Below are 21,907 nucleotides of genomic sequence, written 5' to 3' on the forward strand. Positions count from 1 at the left end.
TCCCTGCCCCCGAGGGAGACTCAAAACTCCAGGTGGATAGACACTATTATATTTTATAAGACCAGTGCTCTAACCCCTGAGCTATGGAGCCAACACTATTAAATTTTAAAGCAAACGAGAAGGAAATTTGCATTTCCTGTTCATTTGGTTTGTATGTTTATGTGGCTAAACAGTACACTCCACTGTTGATGGCTACTACTGGTCTTTGAGAAACTCAGCAGCTCTGATCACAGTTGTGTACACGCATGCATGGTATGGAAAAGTTCAAACTGAAATTCAGCTGCTTATACACAGACCTCCCAGATTCTTACAGGTAAACGAGTCTTGAGAGATTCTTTGGTCTAACTCATTTCTCAGGCCATAACACTAGAGCCAGACAAGGAAAGTGACTTGTTCCAGGCCACACCATCAGAGAAGGCAGAGCTGCAGCTTGGGCCGGGTCTACGCATACCCTGCTCAGTGTCATCCTCTACCAGCTGCATTTCCCACTGGGCATGGCGGCTGTGGAAGGCCACGTGTGTCCGTCCTGTCAGCCAACCCCCAGTGCAGATGAGCTTGGAAGGAACGTTCCCTCTGCAGCTATGGCCACTGCCTAGTCAGCTAATGACTGATTCCTGTTAACATGTGGGTTTAGCTCAGATGAGGCAAAATCTGCAGGGGGTGGGGAGCAGAGGGAGAATTTGCAAAAGTTCTTCAGTTTTTCCCCATTGTTTATAAGTAGCCTAGCAAATAAGAATGCTGTTAGTTCACTTTGGTTTCAAAAGAAAACAAATAATAAAAAGAAGACTGACTTTTCCCTCTGTCATTGTCAGATCTTTCTGTATCTCTTAGTACAAAGTGATTTTGATGGCATACGATCTGAGCCTCGCCAATGACAAGGTCAGGTGATAGGCTACAAGGCTGGGGGGATCAAGGACACCTGAAAAGAGCCTGTGGGAGAAGGAAATTAAAGTAGGACTTACACAACATCTCAAGGCTAGGAATCCAGAAAAGAGATAGGGAGCAAAATGTTATAAAAAGGAAAACCATGCAGTAAAAACATACATATAATTTGCATCATGGCCAACAAGAAAGGCGGGAAGCCATTAGGTGGGCTGAGTGTATGGTGTGTCATGGGAACAAAGCTGGGAGTCACGTAATTGTGATGTCGGTAGAGTGAGTTCAGAGAACGAAAAGACATTTTACTCAGATTCAATCTCACTGCATAGGAGAAACCAAGGAGGCAATAAGGCAGCAATAGCAATGTGGCAGGAATAGCTCAGGGGATGAGAACAGATTTCAATTCTTTGTACAGCGTTGGGACCCAGAATACAATTTACCAAAGGAATCCCTTGGTTTGCAGAGAATTCCTGTTTCTGGGCAGGTACACAAACCTTTCTGGCAGATTCTTAGAGCCATATTCTTCAAGAACAGAATGCCTAATTGCAGAAAAGGCTTTCTTGGAGGAAAACTACCTTCCCCACTCCTACATAAGGGCAGCTCTTTTCTAGAAGTAGGGGGATGTAGTACTTCTTTAATTTACAATGACTATTTCTGGCTAAGCACGAAGCTATTTTTAAGGCTGGGTTGAAAGAGGACTCAACCTAATTAATTATACTTAACTTGAGGCATAAAATCCAAGGCATGGAGAGTGCTATGGACTGAACTGTGTTCCCTCCCACCTCCACCCCAATTAGTATATTGAAGCCCTACCCCAGTGTGACTGAATCTGGAGATAGGCTCCTAGGAGATAATTAAGGTTAAATGAGATCATAAGTGCAGGTCCAAAATCCCACGGGACTGTGATCTTATAAGAGGAAGATATTTTCCCTTCCCTTCATTCCCTTCTCCACCTTCTCTGTCCCATACTCCCCCACCTCAACCCTGTAAGGACACAGCAATAAGGCTGCTGTCTGCAAGCTAGGAAGAGAGTCCTCACCAGGAACCTTGATCTGGGACTTCCCAGCCTCCAGAACCGTGAAAGATAAATTCCCATTGTTTAAGCCACCCAGCCTGTGGTATTTTGTTATAGCAGCCCAAGAGACTAATAAAAGGAGGTACACCAGAAACGAATGATATTATCCACAAAACAGCATGGCCATCTCTCATAAAATTCCCACTACATTCTCAAATGCACATTGAATCCATATTTATACTCCTCATCTTGAAGTTCCTAAGAAATGAATTCTGATGAACTAGAATCTGCTGTGCATAGCCATCCGCCAAAATGTGGCAATGGGAAAGGAAGAATTGTGAGTTCAAATCTCCCTACCAGGTGGTTGTTCGAAGGTGATCTGTGACTGAACAGGAGGTATGGCAAACTCAGGATTTTCCCCATTACAATGAAAGCAGTCACAGGTGTTTATTGGTTTTACCTCTGTCTTCGTGGAAATTCAACTTCACTATCTACTTCCCCTTCTTCTTCTTCTGAGGAGTCATCTCCACTCTGAGGAGAACAAGGGGAGAGTTTTACCTCAATCTGTCTCTGTCTCTCTCTCTCTCTCTCTCTCATACACACATACACACACACACTCCATATAAAAGATTTAATTATAATAAAAAGGCATTGAATAGTAGTTTGCTGAATGTCATCTTTAAACATATATAAACATATATTTATTCATTCAGCAACTTTTCCTCAGTGTCCATGATGACTGGGTCTGTGCTCTTTGCTGGAAGACACACAGACCTGAGTAAATGTGAGCCTTGCCCTCAGGTAGGTGAGGACTCCATGAGACTGTCCAAGGTGAGCGATGAGGAGGGGAAACTAGAGACAAGGTCTGGATTTGGCGGCAGCCTTATAATTATTGTTATTCATGGTTCCAGGCCCTGACACAGGGACTCCACCAAGAAGTGATCTTTCAATTCTTCAAAACCTAACAACTACTTTCCCCCTTTTATGTCACCAGTCACCTTTTCACTAATATTATAGTTACTATGCTTGTATCATTTGCACTACTAAGGCATACATTATTTGAGGGTCAGGCCATATCTTGTATTGGATTTCTCATTCCACCATGAATACCACACTGCATACACTGCACTAAACAGGTGCTCAGTACATTATTGAGCCCGCATGTTGGCCAGGATAAAGGAGTTCTGCTTGGGACATCTGAGGCCTTGTGATTGCTAGGGCTCTGAGGTTCATCTGGAAGTCTGGGTAAGTGTCCTGAGAAGATGATCTTCCTTCACAGGAAGAGTCCATTTCTCTTTGAGGACATAAGAACAGTCACACTTAAAATCAGCTGTCCTTACCCACAGAATCATGATGCACTGGATTACTATCACCCCTTGCGAGGTGGGTAACTGGGCCCAAGTAATCGTACCAAAGTTTGAGGATAATTTACTTTTAAAGTCAAGGTTTTTTAAAATTTTTTTAAAAATGTTTTTATTTATTTTGGAGACAGAGAGTGACAGAGCATAAGCGGGGAAGGGGAAGAGAGAGAGGGAGACACAGAATCTGAAGCAGGCTCCAGGCTCTGAGCTGTCAGCACAGAGCCTGATGTGGGGCTCGAACTCACAGACTGTGAGATCATGACCTGAGCTGAAGTCGGACGCTTAACCAACAGAGCCACCCAGGTGCCCCTTAAAGTCAGTTTTAATATCCATCACTCTTACCAATTTGTATTCTGATATGCCTTTTTGAGTAGTAAAGACAGGCATGGGGTTATACTGACTGCCGAGATGAGCATTTACCCTAGGCATACCTCGGAAGTGTATCCCGGTCGAGAGAAGTTGAACTGTCCTGTGGGAGTGCTGTTCCAGGGAGGCCAAATGTATGGGGTGTGTGTTTCCTGGCCCGTGGGCCCAAAGAATGCATCAAAATGGCATCAGAATGGCTCAAAGATACATGTTACTTAGGAGGGGACTGGGGTGACTGCTAAAGGGTGCGGGGTTTGTTTGTGGGATGATGAAAATATTCTAAAATTGGTTGTGGTGGTGACTGCATAGCTATGAATAAAAGCACTGAGTTGTACACTTAATAGGAGAGCTTTATGGTATGTAAATTATATCTCAATAAAGTTGTTACTGAAAAAAATACATGTTACTGGCCATATAGGGAGTAAGAGCACCCAAAACACAACTTAATCTCTGGGAATGCTTAGTCACTCGGGAGAAGCACTCGGGAGAAGAAATACAGTTCTGAGATAGTAGCCCTCAGCTTCAACTTCTTTTTTTAAAAATTGAAGTGTAATTAATTTTTATATAAGTTCCAGGTGTGTAACATAGTGATTCAACAAGTGCATATATTATGCTATGCTTGCCAAAACAAGTATAGTTATCATAGGTCACCTTACAAAGTTATTACAGTATTATTGACTATATTTCCTATGCTTTACTCTTCATCCCTTGTGACCTATTTATTTTATAACTGGAAGTCCGAACCTCTTAAACCCCTTTACCTATTTCACCCATTCCCCCACCCCCACCCCTTTGGCAACCACTAGTTCTCCACATTTATGAATCTATTTCTTCTTTGTTCATTTGTTTTGTTTTTTAGATTCCACACATAAGTGAATGATATGGTATCTGTCTCTTTATGTCTGACTTATTTCACTTAGCATAATACCCTTTAGGTCCATCCATGTTGTCACAAATGGCAAGATTTCATTCTTTTTTTATGTCTGAGTATATCCCATTGTATGTATGTATGAATATATGTATGTATGTAAGTGTGTATGTGTGTGTGTGTGTGTATAAGTGCACACACACACACACACACACCATATCTTCTTTATCCATTCATCCATTGATGGACACTCAGGTTATTTCCGTATCTTGGCCATTGTAAACAATACTGCAATAAACACAAGGGTGCACATATTTTTTCTAATTAGTGCTTTCGTTTTCTTTGGGTAAATACCCAGAAGTGAAGTTACTAGGTCATAGGGTGGTTCTATTTTTAATATTTTGAGGAATCTCCATACTGTTTATCATAGTGGCTGCACGAGTTGACATTCCCACCAACACTGCACATGAGTTCCCTTTTTTCCACATCCTCTCCAACTTGTTATTTCTTATCTTCTTGATGCTAGTCATTCTTTTTTTATTTAATGTTTACTTATTTTTGAGAGAGAGACACACACACACACAGAGTGGGCGTGGGGGAGGGGCAGAAAAAAAGGGGATGACAGAATCTGAAGCAGTCTCCAGGCTTCCAGGCTTCATGTTGTCAGCATAGAGCCTGACATGGGGCTCGAACCCACAAACTGTGAGATCATGACCTGAGCTGAAGTCAGATGCTTAACCAACTGAGCCACCCAGGCATCCCTGATTCTAGTCATTCTGAATTATATGTCAACTTCTTTTAAATGTCTAGTTGACCAAAACAAGCTCATTTACATTTTAGACCCTTTCATTCCTTCACCTGAGCTCCTGCTGAATGTTGCTGAAGTGAAGCATTACTGAAGGACTGAGTGGGTATCTGCCCTGTGCTAAATACTTTTCATACATAATCTTATTTTTAACTCATTAGCAAAATGAGCTAACATTTTTGGAAGATTGTTATGTTCCAGGCCCTGTTCAAAATGCTTTATATGTATTAACCCATTTAATCCACATCAGCCAGTGAGGCAGGGGCCAGTATTTGCCCCATTTATAGACAAGGGCAGCATAGAGGTTCTAAATGTAAGAGCCTTGCTTTGAACTCATTTCTCTCTGGCTCCCAGGCTCATGCTGTTAACCACTATGGTAGACTGCCTCCAAGCTAATAAACCCTAGGCATCTAGTGGGTAAGGAGGAGAAGAACAGGTTTGAATGACAAAGAACTCGCTGGGTCATGATGGTTATTAATAAAGGCAGGGCTTTCCAAAATATACTGTTTTTCTTAATATTTTATTTTTTCTTAAGTAGGCTCCACAACTAACGTGGGACTTGAACTCATGACCCTAAGTTCAAGAGTCACATACATGCTCTACCAACTGAGCCAGGCAAACACTCCTCCAAAATATATTATGAAGAAGGCTAGTTCCATGGGATATTAATAGATGTTATTTTTAAAGCCATTATGGCCAACTAGGTGAGGAAAATGCTGGATTAAACAAGGTACAGTATGATTTTTTTTTTTTTTTCCAGAGAGAGGGTACAAGTGAATGAGGGGCAGAGAGAGAGGGAGAGAGAAAGAATTCCATGAGGGGCAGAGAGGGAGGAAGAAGAGGGTGAGAGAGAGAAGCAGGGTTCAGCTGATGCAGGGTTCCAGCTTACCCGAAGTGGGACACATGCTCACCCAAAGCGGGGCTGGAGCTCACCGGATGTGGTGTTCAAACAGCTGAACTGTGAGATCATGACCTGAGCTGAAGCCCAATGCTTAACCGACTGAGCCACTCAGACGCCCCTGTATGATTTTTTTAAAGCCTAGGATTTGCTGATGTGCACAAGGAATCTCCAAGAGAGGACAGAGAATACTGTTTTTCAAACTTGTTTTATAATGGGACCCTTCCTTCTTGCAACATCCATCATGACTAGGCTAGGGTAGTTCTAGTTTTGATTACAGATCCCTGGTTATCTATTATCTATTATCTATTATCTATTATCTATTATCTATTATCTATTATCCCTGGTTATCTATCTATAACTTATATATATTTGAACCAGTCCTCTGGGGTCAGTAGTTCCCAAAGTGTATTCTCTCTATCACTTAAGCAGTGTGGCAAGAGAGCATCTAAGCTAAAAAAAACCCTTCTGTTTATGCTTCTGCCATCTCATCCTTTTACAAAACGGACACGTGTTACACATGTTTTCCAATATGCACCACACGACAGGCTCTAACATTCCATGAAGGCCGTGGCACACACTGCTGTTGTCATTACGGCTTACCTTTTGCAGGGGCCTTGTGTTTCGAGGTAGCACTGGGGGGGTGACGTGATGAGGGATGCCAAGGGATGATGCAGACCTACAGCCTTTGAATTCATTTTCTTCCATTTTCTCAGAACCCTGGGCATTTTCCGAGAGGGGATTGTGTGCTGGTGACTTGAAAAGGTCGGGTCTCCTCCCCACTGGCTCAGCAGAGGGTATGTCTAAAGAACCACACCGTTCTGGCCTGCACTGGAGGCAGGGGTCATAAGGGTCAGCCTGACAACAGCCCCAGGGGCCAGCTGGGCCCTCGTCAGGCTCAGAACTTCTCCAGCAATCTGCCGCCATGGCTGTGGAGATGAGGTCAGGGCTAGAGCCAGGCATCTGTCTTTGAGCATGGTTGCTGAGTGGGCTCCGCAGGGCTGCTGCTGGGCCAAAATACCTCAGGTTGTTGGCGCAGGTTGCAATGTCCTGTCCGTGCATGTTGAGTCTGGGATGGTGACTCTGAGGCACGGCAGGAGGGCATTGTTGGTATTGCTGCTGCAGAGGATTATGGTGATGGGAAGAAGGGTACTGGGATTGAGCTTGGTGTACATAAGTGGGATGGGGTGAATTTTCTTGCACTGGCTGGTTTTTCAAGATTGCTGCAAAGTCACTATGGCTGCCTCTGCTATTCCCTCGGCGGTGGCGGGGTTTGCTCCGATATCGGCTCTTGCTGCTTGAGGTGGACATTTTGGGACTTCCAGACAAAGGGGACGCGGCGGGAGCCACCTCCATACTGGGGATACCTTCAGATCTCAACAGATCTGGCCTGGGAGAAAACAAAAGGTTGAGTTTTAAACGTATGAAAATACACATTCAAGTTAGGGGAAATGTAACCCAAACCTTAAGATACACACACACCCTGTGATACAGCAGTCACGTAGGCAGGGATTTATCCAGTGGAGACAACAGATGTGCATGAAGATGTGTGTCTGAAGATGTTATGTTATACCATAGTTTAAAACACCAGAAAATTAGAAGCAACTTAGATGTTCACCCATAGAGGATTTCCTTTATTCCTTTTGGATATTATTCTGTGCCTCACTAGCTAAGGTGCTCAATCCCTTTAAATTCTAATTCTACCCTATAGGCTTCTTAATCTCTTCCTTATAATCTCATCTATCAGCCTGGTGTCAATATGCCAAAGCATAGGCATGGGTTTGCCCATGATCAGAAATCTGTCTGATGATGGATCTAGATAGATCCCACAAAAGATCACAAATCACAGGGGTCTGATACAAGAGAAGGAAACCTCAGATTAATTAGGCAAGAGGCTAAGCTTAAGGATCTTGGTTTAGACATGGTCTCCTGGGTCTGGGACTATGTCCATCCATCTCTGTATGGGAGGGGCATTAGCAGGGAGCCCTGCTCACACTCAGTACTCAAAAATGTTTAAGGAAGACTGAGAAAGGGGTGGAGCCAGAGGAAGGGGAAACAGTACGGAGCCTAGGAGGTTGAACAGACCCAGCAAGAGAAGGGCCAGCGAGGAGTGACCTGGCATTGTCCTGGCTCCTTACGGGAGGAGGTCCTCTCACAGTCCTGTTTTCAAGTGCTGTCTGGGCTGGTCATGTAGGTCATGTGCAAGAGGAAGCCAGAGCTTGAAGGTAAACCTCACACACACTGATTCCAGGGTGCACAGGTAAACAATAGCTGGTTTCTGATTGATGAATGGGTATGGGCAGAGACTTGAGGATATCAGGTAGGACCACTACATCCTTCCTTCTTTGGGACCAGATAGACACAAATCAGCAAATTACAGAGCAGGAAGACCCAAACTTTTTTTAAACAACAGAATCTTTTTCTTAAATGAATTATGAAAAATTCAGTATATAAAATAGATATAGTAAGAGAACAGACTGGTGGTTTCCAGATATGGGGAGTAGGAGAAGATGGGTGAAATGGGTGAAGAGCATCCAAAAGGTACAAACTTCTGGTTATAAAATATATAAGTCCTGTGGATGTAATGTACAGCATGGAGACTATAGTTAATGATACAGTTGATCTTTGAATAACAGGCACGGTCAAAAATCCAAGCATAACTTTTGACTCCAGAAAACTTAATAATAGCCTGCTGTTGACCAGATGTCTTACTGATAAGATAAATAGTGGATTCATACATATGTTGTATATTATATGTATTATATACTGTATTTTTAAAGTGAGCTAGGGAAAAGAAAATGTTAAGAAAATCATAAGAGAAAATACATATACCGGACTGTGCTGCAAAACATTCACATATAAGTGCATCTGTTGGAAACCATGTTGTTCAATCGTCAGCTGTTTCAAATATTGCATATTTGAAAGTCTCTAAGAGGTCTTGAAAGTTATTATCACAAGAAAAAAATGTATTTATTTATTTAAAAAAAAATTTTTTTAATGTTTATTTTTGAGAGAGACACACACACACACACAGTGCAAGTGGAGGAGGGGCAGAGAGAGAGGAAGACACAGAATCCGAAGCAGGCTTCAGGCTCTGAGCTGTCAGCACAGAGCCCTATGCGGGACTCGAACCCACAAACTGTGAGATCACGACCCGAGCCGAAGTCAGACACTTAACTGATTGAGTCACTCATGTGCCCCCAAAATGTAATTATTTATGCTGAATTATTTATGCAGATGAATGGATCACATAACTAGAGTTCTGTGATAATTATTTCAAAATATATACATGTTTATTGAATTGTTACATTGTACACTTGAAACTAATATGATGTTTTATGTCAAGTATATCTCCCGCCCCGCCCTACCCCGCCAGATATAGTGGAACAGTTGAAGAGGGGTGGCAGAGTAGAACCCCCTCCCAGGGCTCCCCCTCCTCATCTTCTCTACTTCTGCAGTAATCCCTGACACCTCTATGCGGGCCCAGGGGTGTCTCAGACATTGCTTGAAAACCACAGATACAGTCCCGTCTTCACCTTATGTGAGGAGGAATCCAAAGCCCAAGTGTCTCATGGTCTCACAGTGCATTACTGGCAAAATCCAGACAAGAAGTTTCTCCTAATTTCCAGTCTGGCTTATCAGAGATTAAAGGTACCTACAAATCACTTGGGGCTTATTAAAATGGTTGAATAGGTCAGGTCTGGGGCCTAAGAGTCTGCATTTCTAATAATGTGAGCACACGAGCAGGGGAGGGCTGAGAGAGAGAGGCAAAGAGCGAATCCCAAGTAGGCTCTGTGCTGACAGTGCAGAGCATGACACGGGGCTCGATCCATGAACTGTGAGATCATGACCTGAGCTGAGAAATCAGGAGTTGGATGCTCAACCGACTGAGCCACCCAGGCGCCCCAAGAGCTAACACACTCTCAGATGATGCTGAACTGAGGACTGCATTTGAATAGCTAGGGCTCACCGGAAATTAGTAGGTATCAGGTTGTAGGAGATGGGTTTTTCTTCTTTCTCAGGAGGACGGTTCAAGGCTCATCTTAGAACAGAAGTTCCAGGTAACACTGGTATATAATAATGTGGGCAGGGTATTGTGCTGCTATAAGCGTCTTCCTGCCTCAGATTCATGGTTCTGTAGTCACCTGGCCAAATTGTGCCAGAGAAAGTATGTGAATTGAGGAGGTCCTGGGGCTTTTACTGAGGCAAGAGAGCCATCCAAGGCCCAGTTATGGGTATCTACTTACACAGTGATTGGCCAGGGTGGGACCTAAAAGAGAGCTGAGGTAGAAGTGTCCCGGGGCACTGGGTGGCTCAGTTGGTTAGGTGACCAGCTTCGGCTCAGGTCATGATCTCACAGTTTGTGAGTTTGAGCCCCGTGTCGGGCTCTGTGCTAATAGCTCAGAGCCTGGAGCCTGCTTCAGATTCTGTGTCTCCCTCTCTCTCTACCCCTCCCCTGCTCACACTGTGTCTCTCTCTGCCTCTCAATAATAAGTAAACGTTAAAAAAAATTAATAAGTGTCCTAAGTCAGGTGAAGCCTGCTTTTATTGAACCTAGCAGTACAAACATCACAGAATAACAATGATACAGCACTTCACCATTTACAAAGCACTTTATAATGTATAAGACACTTGTTTCCTATGATTCATTTTCCAATATTCATTTTACAGATAATGGCACTGAGGGATCCTAGAGGTTAATTGGCTTGTATCCATCACAAAATAGGTTAAATGCCAGGACTGATAACTCAAACCCCCGTCTTTTGACACTAAGGAATAGCTCTTCCCCATTCCAAGCTTCTCTTTATTTTGAGGTGTTTGGACTATTGTACTGGATTATACTTACTTGTGATAGGCTTAGTGGATCCATACTTGAACTCTGATTCTCTTCTTTTTAATCCCCAACTGAACCCAGACTGACACACCATAGATGGTGGATGGTTTTTCCTCCCTGATCTCCTCAAGGGTCACTGGGCTTCTAACTTAATCATTGGATTGTCCAAATAATCTGAAACTGAAATCCTCCAGGGGCAAGTAGAACTCTTTGCAGCTCAAATACCTGTTCCAGGTTGCCTTCCTGGATGAGTTCAGTTAGCTTGGAGACTAAGCATCTGCTGATGATGGCAAACTCTTCCAAACATATTCCTCATAGCCAAAATTAAAAGTAAACGTGAGCTCATACTATTTTCTCCTCCAAAGCTCTTAGTTTTATCTGTAGCAGAATGGAGGGAGGAGCCAGAAGGTGAACTCTGTCCCTGATTAATACAGCAAAACAAAGAGGTGTTGGGATCTGCAGAGGTTTTGCCAGGTGCCATCTGCAAACAGTTTCTCAGAACTGACTAGAAGGTGGTCAGGGGTGGTAAGTAAAGGCAAAATTGGAATTAATCCATGTAGTTACTCCTTAGTAGTTTAGATTTCTATTAGTCATGCTATGGTAGAATGGCCACCATTCTTAAAGCCTTAAAATACATTTTTGGTTTTAATTTTGTCCTTACTTTGATCCTTACTGCATTGTTCTCAAGTCTCACCATTGGGACTATACGCCAGGTTTAGGGACATTTCTCTCCTCTACATTACTTGGCTGGAACAGAGTCCACTCTCCATTATTTGGGAGGAATGGAGATCTAGCAGAGCCTGATAATAAAACAACTGACTAGAAGAGCATTCTAAGATTAAACTAATACAAGGAAAATGTGCTGTAATCAGTGGAAAGGGCAATCTTTTAAAAAATTATTCAAAAACTAATTTTTAGTACCTATGGTTTATAATTTTATCTTAAAAATTTTTTTTAACATTTATTCATTTTTGAGAAATAGAGTGTGAGTGGGGAGGGGCAGAGAGCAAAGGAGATACAGAATCCAAAGCAAGCTCCAGGCTCTGAGCCGTCAGCACAGAGCCCGACGTGGGGCTCAAACTCACAGACCATGAGATCATGGCCTGAGCCGAAGTCGGACGCTTATCTGACTGAGGTACCCAGGCACTCTTCACATTTATCTTTTTAAACTTCACAGAAGTCCCATGCAGGAGTAGAAATGACCGGACCCACACGGTTTGGTATAGGTAATTATCAAAGCCCCTCCTTTTGTTTTTGGTGGTAGATTTATAGACACTTACTACATTATTAAAAAGAACTCAATGAATAAATAAAAGTGGGACATACATGGACCAATGTTGCATAAAACAAGAATTATGATGAACCCAATTCTGTGTGCTACGGGTCAAAAAAAGAAAAAGAAATCTCATGTGTGATCGTTATACCATTTTACCTATGGGGTTGACAGAGGTCAAGTGACATGACCCACATCATGCAGTTTATCAGAGGCAGAGCTGGGATTTGAATCTAGGTCTGTCTGGCCCCCAGTGCTTTTTCTTTTCACTATTCCATGCTAAGTCAATAAACATCTCTGTCCTCAGACAGTAAAAACTAGACTCCTAGAGTTTGTGACGCATTCTCTCACTTTCCCATCCTGTTTTATCTAGAGCCAAGCGTGCCAATGATGAGCTACGGAGTGGACACACCAACCATGATGTGATAATGTATTTTTAGGGAGATATTTTCCCATTTCTCTGAATACCAGGTTGGGACAGTGTCTCACCGTTTGGTCTGCATCCCTGATTTATGAGGCGCACCTTTCCTCTTCATGAGTTTCTCCATGGCGTTGGGGTGGATTATTGGACGGACGGGGTGTCGTTTGTAAGTTCCAGGGTACTTCTTTTCTACTGCTTGCTCACGCCTGCAGAACGAAAGGAAAAGCCACATCTCAGTCACTGCAGACAGATGGGCAGAATGTTTTCACAGGCTAATTCCACTCACAGATGCCGGGCACACTTAACAGATATATGCTCTTTGAATTACAAGGTTACTATTCAGGTTAAAAAGGGGAGAAAAGATATGAAATTCAACTAATGTGACTTAACTGTGCTCTTCTACTCTCAGGTGGACTCAGGGGCTGACCTTCCCTCCCCCAACACACCTCATGGGAGACACAATGTGATGGTAGATGACCTACTTATTTTCGGTTGCTGTTTTGGTCAGGACCAGCGGGTTTTCTTGCCCTTGTCAAGAATACCTTAAACCACTTTCATCAGCCACCTTACTTCCCTGGGGGGGGCAAAAAGCTCCCACTCATCCACACCAAGCTTTTCTAGAAAGGAGGACTCTTTCTTGGGGTCATTCAATAGGGTGAAGTTGCAAATGGCTATCAAGTGCCCATTTCTCTACGACGAGCTCTGCAGCAGCTCCACCCAACTGAAACTTCTTCAGGGGAAGAGACCTGCACACAGCACGTCCCTTAGGGAATGTTGGGTAATTGAATAAAGTATTTGCTATTTTTAGTTTTGAGTAGTAGCAGTGTGGAGGAGCAGTACATTTCTGCTGATTGGTAGACCCAACTCAGTAAGGACAGACAGAAGTCTGGATACATACTTAATGAGCTCCTTCTCCCGCATTTCCAGCTGCAGCATGATGGCACTCAGTTCCATGTATAAATTATTAGCCCGCTCAAGTTTTCTCTCATAGTGTTCACGAATATCCAAAGCATGCCTATCAAAGAAAATACAGCATCAGCAAAGCTGGCTACCTTGGGGGAGAACAAAGAATCACACTAATGAAATAAGAACCAGGATGGTTTATCTCAAAAACATGGGTGTGGGGCGCCTGAGTGGCTTAGTTGGTTAGGCATCTGACTTCAGCTCAGGTCATGATCTTGCGGTTCACAGGTTTGAGCCCTGTGTTGGGCTCTGCGCTGACAGCTCGGAGTCTGGAGCCTGCTTCAGATTCTGTGTCTCCCTCTCTCTCTGCCCCTTCCTGGCTCGCACTCTGTCTCTCTCTCAAAAATAAACATTAAAAAAAAAAGCATTGGTCTGAGTGTCATCTAAATTTAAGGATGCCCTTTTTGATGTAATGACTCTGACAAGTTGGAGTGGGGGATGGGAAACCCAAGCTTTCACTTGGTTTATCCTTAGGGGTCACATCGAGCTATACAGAATAGCCAGGAGGGCCACAGATAAAATCTGAATGTGATTTGTGTATAATTTGTAGCCTTTGTGCAGTGTTGACGGTATCTTAATAAGAATACTATATGTTAATGGGAATATGCAATCAAGGCTGACCCCATGACCTTGCACTTATCTGTGGTACAGATCTTGCCTAATACAGTGGCTATCTATGATTGTGTCTTGTACCTCTTCATTGATCATAAGCACCTTGAGACCAGGCGCTATGTCTTATAAAGTGCTGCCTTCCAGGTCACCTAGGACAGGCACTGAATGAAGAAAGAGCATTGCTCCAAGAGTGTTTGCTGCAGAGATATAATAAAGGAGGATAACAAGATTGCAGGGAGAAGACAGAACAGCAGTATAAAGGACAGCTAACTTTTAAAGAGAATTAACAGTAAGTAGCACAGGTGAAAGGTGTGTACGAGGCAAAATGGTGATTCACAAGGAGAGTTCCTGCCAGTATCTGAAGATCTAGGGACAAGAAGAGATGGGAAGGACAGAGCGGCAGACCTGAGCTCTTCTCTGCGCCTCCGAATCAGTTCTTCATCTAATCGGTGTATACAGGTTCCCTCACTTTTGATCTTCTCAAAGTGTTTTTTCACCTCTTCTCTCCATTCAGCCTGGGTAGGACAAATTAGACTTTGTTAATAGTCTAGGAGTGTTAATCCCTGATAGAACCATGGGGTCATGTGCAAGATTTTTTTTCCCTGAATGCTTTTACTGAAGAGACTTAACAAATAAATGTTCAATAACTATTAGTTGATTACAGCAAAATACCTCATGCTCTGCTATCTGCACCCCCCACCCCACACACCATGACCTTATTTTCTGTATTTAGTCCAACATGTGATGCTGTCTCTTTTTCCAGTTTTCTTGTAATACTGGCCACCAGAAATATCACAGCTGGCATACTAGCCATCACCCCTGGAATAAGAGCTCAGTTTTAAGTGAAGATGGTGGCTGAGGTGACCTGGTTAGAAAGAAAGGCTCTGATAACCCTCTGTATAAGTATATGCTAGTGAGAATATGATGATGTTTACAATTGGCTCCAGAAGTCCTCTTAGGTTCTGTTTATGAAAATACCTTGAAAAAATATTGGTAGAAGACCCAAGGGGAAGGAACAACAGGAGTTGGGAATAAAAATATAGGAAATTATACAGGAATTTGGGTGTGAGGGAAAGAACAGGAAAGGAGAAAGAGTATGGCTAAACTATTTAATAGTTGGACAAAATTTTTAGAATGGGGATAAATGTCTAATATGTGAGTTCAATTGTTCAAAATGTGAGCCCTTTCCAATTTCCTAAACCGTTAGTAAAGTCTCTGACATTCACCTTGACTTTGGATGAGTGTTTTTGTTTTTTTAGACATCAAGGAAAGGTGCTGAACTTCACGTTTGGGTCAATGACAGGACAAAGATAGAGAAACAACCACAAGATGGCAGGGATGGGGCCCCAAAATTTTAGAAAGGTAGAGCCAGAGGGACCAGGAAATTATAAATTTCCCAGGAATTCACAGAAGCGTTAGGACACGGGACTTTCCACAGAGCATGGAATTCCAAGCCCATTTTATCTAAATTTTAGGGAATAGAAAAACCTCTGCTGCAATATAGTCTACAGGCAATTTCTAGAAAAGAGCTAAAAGAGATATTTCCTCAAATTACATATAAACTACAATCCCCAAGAAGCTAATGAGACTAAGATAATTTCCAGTAAAGGCTAGACATATAACTAAATGCCTCTAATTACATATTCTTCCTCTGGAGCTATTCTATTACTTTTAGATTCATGTTTAAAATTATTTCTCTAGATCATGGAAGAAGTTATGCTTAAGTAATTGTGAAATTCCAGAAGGTTTCTCCCCAAATTTGCTATTTCTCATTTAGTTTTTAGAGGAAATCATATCATACATATTTAAAAAGTGATCATCCTGCTAATCTATTTATAATACGCTAGACCTTCCTGTATCTCTCTATATATGTTGACTGACCATTGGAGAAAGATTTCTGTCAGTCAGCTGACTTTTGGGCACCAAACCTGCCGAACAACGTCATCAGAAAGTCAAGGTCATCAGAAAGTCAGATCCAGAATGCACTGCCCATTGTTTGGTAACAGTCTTTGACAGTATCTAAGCAATAAATGCAGGTTTGGTTGAGCTCCTAAAGTAATGCTGTTCTGTCAATCATCAGATCAAAGTCTGAAGTAAAAAGAATATCTGAGCCTCAAGAAGCCTAAGATCGGGGTGCCTGGGTGGCTCAGTTGGTTAAGCGTCTGACGTCAGGTCAGGTCATGATCTCACGGTTTATGAGTTCGAGCCTCACGTTGGGCTCTGTGCTGACAGCTCTGAGCCTAGAGCCTGCTTTGGATTCTGTGTCTCCCTCTCTCTCTCTGCCCTTCCCCCCACTTGCACTCTGTCTCTCTCTCTCTCTCTCTCTCTCTCTCAAAAATAAACACTAAAAAAAAATTAAAAAAAAAAAAAAAAAAAAAAAAGAAGCCTAAGATTGACAATCAAGAGATGTTAGACCAAAAAAGGATAAGGGAGCTGGCCAGGTCTGGGCCTTAAAGTGTCCTCTTTTGTGCAAAAATATATCAGTAGATCCTAGTACAATACCTAAAAAGAAGGGACCAGGAAAAGAAACATCTCCCTCTGGTGGTCAGGAATCAGATGTCACAGACTAGATTTTTTTTTTTTTTTTTTTTTTTTTTCCCATTTCTTGAGGAAATAAACCCTTTTGAAGATTGGAACCTATTAAAAAGGAGATTTCCAAAAAGAAGTACCCCCTTCCCTATGAAGACGGAACAAGATATATGGGAAAACACCAGTACTGATTAATCATATATTTTCCCAGCAGGTATAGTGTTACTGGTAGATGTTAATTTTGGACTTTCACCACATTTGCTTAGAATCTTTACATTATAGGAGTTCCAATTTGCACTTAATCTTCAGTGCAGACATGTCTGGGTATATCTGAAAAAATGGAAGGTGGGTAGGCCTGAAACCAATTTGTAAAGACTGAGGTGCCTCGGAGAGAACATATGGCATGAGAGAAGGAGGAATCCTACATGAACCTGACCTATAACAAAGCCACGATAAGAGTGGAGAAGCATTTCCCATTGTTTCATTAAAATGCCTGTAAAACACTGGGCCATAAACAGCACTGCTCTGTTACCTTTAACAAAGTGTAACTCACCAGAGAAAGGAAGAGGTCATTGTGTAAATAGAACAATATGCAGCTTTGGAATCTTGAGAATTCCAAGCTTCAGTTACAGCAGGAAATGGCAGCACTCAGTGGGTGATGGCAGTGCCTTAAAGATACGGCAGCACCCAATAGATGCCAGCTGGGGACTACGGTCTTGTGGCAGAAAACAATGCTAACCCATAAAGTAATATCTAGCAGATACTAGGCAGGAGACTACTGTGTCTGGCCATTCAGTGGAAAGCAGAGCAGATGTTACAATGTATGAAGTTACTGAGATCCCCACTCTTTACTGGGGATTCCCCCAAAATGCACTGGGGGGGGCAGTGAAGGGAGGGAACACGAGGTGCTTCACAAGGTATTCTTGCATAAGCAGGTAAGGGAAAAATCTAGTGACACCTAGGTTATTACCATTAATGGGATCCTTTAAAAAATTTTTTTAATTCTTTTTAAAAAAATGTTTATTTTTGAGAGAGAGAGAGAGTACAAGCAGGGCAAGGGCAGAGAGAGAGGTGGGGTACAGAGAATCCAAAGCAGGCTCTGCTGACAGCAGAGAGCCTGACGTGGGGCTTTGAACTTAAGAACCACAAGACAGTGACCTGAGCTGAAGTTGGATACTTAACCAACTGAGCCACCCAGGCACCCCAACTGGATCCTTTTAATGTCCCGGATAAGGCCTGGGAAAGGTCACAACATTTAAAAGGTTTTTGTCTTCTCCAGCCTTCCAGTTATTCAATCAGTAGATTGAATATGTAAATTCATAGAGACAGAAAGTACAACAGAGATTACCAGGGGCGAGGGGAGGAGGGAATGGGAAGTTATTGCTTAATGGGATGATGAAAACTTTTGGAAATTGTGGTGACAGTTTCACAATGTTGTGAATTTAATGAATGCCACTGAACTGTACACTTCCAAATGGGTAAAGTGGCAATTTTTGTATTATATGTATTTTACCACAGATTTTAAAGAGGAAAAAAAGAAGTTGAGCCAGCTCCAGCCTAGCTGAAGGAAGAGAGAAGCAGGACCGTAGGAGGCTAAGTGGCTGGAAACCATAGATTCTGAGTCAGAAAAGACTTAGAGGTCATCAAGGACAACCCTTTACTGGCACATGAATCCCCTTTACTGCCTTCCCAGGTAAGTAAGTGCCCAGCCTCTGCCCAAGTACCTACTTGCTCATGAAATAGCTCTTTTTTTTTTTTTTTAAGTTTAAAAAATTTATTTAAGTAATCTCTACATTCCATGAGGGGCTCGAACTCATGATCCCAAGATAAAGTATTGTATGCTGTTCCAGCTGAGCCAGCCAGGCACCCCGTGATGAGATTACTCTTGAGGAGCACAGTCTGTCTCTATAATGAGCTTGGTGTATGCAACTCCCAGCCCCTGAATTTGAGTGGTCGCAGTGGTACTCAAGAGGGAACCAGATGGTACAAAAAGCAGAGGGTGGTGGGAGAACTTAGAAGCAGGGCACATGGCCCATCTAGCAGCAGGGATCTGGGACCCCCGATAAAATGTTTCCTAAAGACTGATATCAAATGCAGTTGAATACCAGGAACAATAATTGCCTACTGGGAGGAATGGGTTATTGTCTAGGAACAAGGCAGTGGCTTTGGCAGAATCGAATACTGTACTGAAATTGGTTGCTTCGTTCATCTGTTCTGTGTGTGCTGCATCTTTATACGTGTGTAGGCTGAGCAACAGCTAAAGCAATTTCTCTCAGAAAGAAGTCAGCTGGGCTCTTGCCGGTGCTCTTGCCTGACAGTTTTGGTGGAAAGTGGAGACCTGTGGCTAACCACTGCTGATTGATAACTGATGCTGACAGGGCTTTGTCAGCAGGCAGGAGGAGGGGAAGCCTCAGGTACGAGGGGCACAATCAGCTCTTCCCCTTTGGGATGGCATAAAACCAAGGCACCGTGAAGAGGAGTTCCCCAGCTGCCATCTTATCTGTCTCAGGAGCTCGACAGCATGTAACAACCTGGAGGAAGCTTCATTTCCGTAGCTTTGTGGGCCATGAATAACATCTTAAATCGGATAGTTCTTTAGTTTCCAATACAGTTGCATTTCTGTCTTCTCATTTGATCCTAGCTAAAACTCCATAAGGAAGAGAAAAGATGATTATCTTCATTGTTTAGATGAGTAAGCTGAGGTTTAGAGAAATTTAGCAACTTGTCTAAGATCATAGGACAAGGGCTTAGACTCAAGTCTGTTGCTTTTCTGAGTACTTCAGTACATAAATTCAGTTCATAAATACTTTATCAGTAGCCAGAGATAGTCTGAATTTCAAACCCAGAGACAAATCAGCTTGTAAGTATCTGAAATAATTCTAGGAACTAGCAAGGATAGCAGATTTGGGGCTATTTAAGGAGAGGTAAAATTTCATGTTGGGAGAAAAATGTAGAAGAATTGATGAATATTAAAAGATTTCCAATGTAATGTTTTCCCTTTCCTTTCTTCCCCCACTTCTTCCCTTCAAGAATATGTTTATTTATTTACTTTGAGAGAGACAGAGAGAGAGAGAGAAAGCATGAGCAGAGAAGGGGCAGAGAAAGAGGGAGACAGAGAATCCCAATCAGGGTCTGCACTGTCAGCACAGAGCCCGATGTGGGGCTCGATCTCATGAACTGTGAGATCATGACCTGAGCTGAAATCAAGAGTTGGACCTTAACCGACTGAGCCACCAAGGTGCTCCCCAAAGAAACTTTTCTGAGTTCAATTTTACTCGTAAAAGTGAGTTTGTACAAATAAAGATACCAAATGTGGGTGCTTAGTTGCATGACATTGTACTTTGCATAGGGTGGGTACTCAGAAAATGTGTCACTGGCTTCATAAGTGACGTTCTGGGAGCATTCAGGTAAAATCTGCCTAGAATTTGAAGTTTTCCAAGTATATACAGTTATGCGGTCTCAATGGCTTGTGAGTTAGTACTGTCACCAAAAACTGCTTTTCCAAATTCTGGTATATATACTTTTATGGTAAGGGAAGCAAAGCTGTGATTGAAATCATATCCTAAAGTCTGAAAGACTCCCTAGAAAGTACTTACTATTACTCTCTTTCATTTCATGAAAGGGCCTAAGTCTTTTTCGGAATACTAACACAAAAAGAAATTGGGCAGATTTCTTTTCCAGTGGCCCTTATTTATGTGTATTTGAATAGAGAGGTCATGGTTTTTGAAAGTTCTAAGGGAGTTTATTGGAATGCACATCAAAGGACATAGGAAATGATATGATAAAGTCAACCCCCCTACATCCTTGCGTTTTCTCTGAAACCAAACACTTTGCTTACATAATAATTCCTCAGAAACACTACAGATCTGTGGGGGCAATCCTGACTATTTAAAGACACAGTTGTGAGGAGAGCTATGTTTGTGGACCATAGAGTGTGTGTTGGAACTTGGGGCAACAAGATAAAAGTCTCTGATTTATCAGTCCTTAGGCGGTCCGAGATAAAACAAAACAAAAAAAAAAAAACAAACAAAAAAACCCCCACCTTGTATTTTTATTAAGGTATCCCCTAATGTCTGATGGGCAGTGTCTGCATTTATCAGACATGTGAGAAGCAGGTACTCCAAGCCTCGAGTCGGGCCAGGTCGTAAAGCATACTGGAAGGCTTGTTGAACTCGTAGGGATGATGCCCCTCCCAGTGCGGTACTCTTTTCAACACATACTTTCCTGGTAGGTACCCTCATCACCCACTGGAGATGGGTGGAGATGAGGGGTAGAATGAGATACCAATTGTTAATAAAACGTCTTCTCCGAGAATGACTCTTTTAAGTGATACTGCAAGTGAGTGCAGAGATGAAATCCTTATGACGTTACAGCATTTTTATTCAACAGTCACAAATTGTTCCCCCTCTGCACCCATGCCCTCACAGAGTGCCAGGGCAGATTTCCTCGCCAAGAGGTGAAGTCTGCTTCTCATCCTGGGGTTGGCCTGTGACTTGCTTTGACCAAAGAGACATTAGCACGCATGGTGCACACCTAGGCTTGAAAATCCCTTGTGCCCTGGGTCTTGCTGTCTTACCGAATTTGTGACCCTGATAACAGCTTGTGAACAAGCCCAAGCTAGGCTGCCGAGGGACAAGAGGCCACGTGGAAGAGAACCGAGGTGCTCTTGGTGACAGCCAGCCAATCACCACACTTGTGAATGAAGCTGCCGAGAACCTGCCAGCCTCCCAGGGGACCCAGCAATGGACTACAGATACGTGAGTGAGCCCAGTGGAAGCCGGCAGGAGAACCGCCCACCCAAACTGCGGACCCACAGAACCATAAGCTAAACTAAAGCTTATTGTTTTAAGCCATAAGTCTGGAATGGTCCGTAAGACAGTAAAGGCTAACAGATACATTAAATTACATTTTATCTGGGGCACCTGGGTGGCTCAGTCAGTTGAGCGTCTGACTGGCTCAGGTCATGATCTCACAGTTCTTGGGTTTGAGCCCCGCATCGGGCTCTGTGCTGATAGCTCAGAGCCTGAAGCCTGTTTCAGATTCTGTGTCTTCCTCTCTCTCTGCCCCTCCCCCACTCGCGCTC

The 21,907-nt window shown here is 42.8% G+C and overlaps 1 protein-coding gene across 12 annotated transcripts in view; it reads right to left on the bottom strand.

Annotated features, from left to right (window-relative positions):
• Positions 1-21,907, bottom strand: part of MAP3K13 (mitogen-activated protein kinase kinase kinase 13) — a 170,420-nt gene that overhangs the window by 5,654 nt on the left and 142,859 nt on the right. For all 12 annotated transcript variants that reach the window (XM_078453153.2, XM_078453154.2, XM_078453150.2 and 9 more), the window contains 5 exons: positions 14,701-14,810; positions 13,619-13,735; positions 12,789-12,926; positions 6,796-7,582; positions 2,355-2,425 (listed from right to left, as the gene is read on the bottom strand). In XM_078453153.2, the coding sequence (XP_078309279.1) occupies positions 2,355-2,425; positions 6,796-7,582; positions 12,789-12,926; positions 13,619-13,735; positions 14,701-14,810 (1,223 nt within the window). The remainder of the gene's footprint in view (positions 1-2,354; positions 2,426-6,795; positions 7,583-12,788; positions 12,927-13,618; positions 13,736-14,700; positions 14,811-21,907) is intronic.

Source organism: Panthera onca, chromosome C2, assembly GCF_046562875.1.
Source record: "Panthera onca isolate mPanOnc1 chromosome C2, mPanOnc1 haplotype 2, whole genome shotgun sequence".
NCBI classification, from domain to species: domain Eukaryota; kingdom Metazoa; phylum Chordata; class Mammalia; order Carnivora; family Felidae; genus Panthera; species Panthera onca.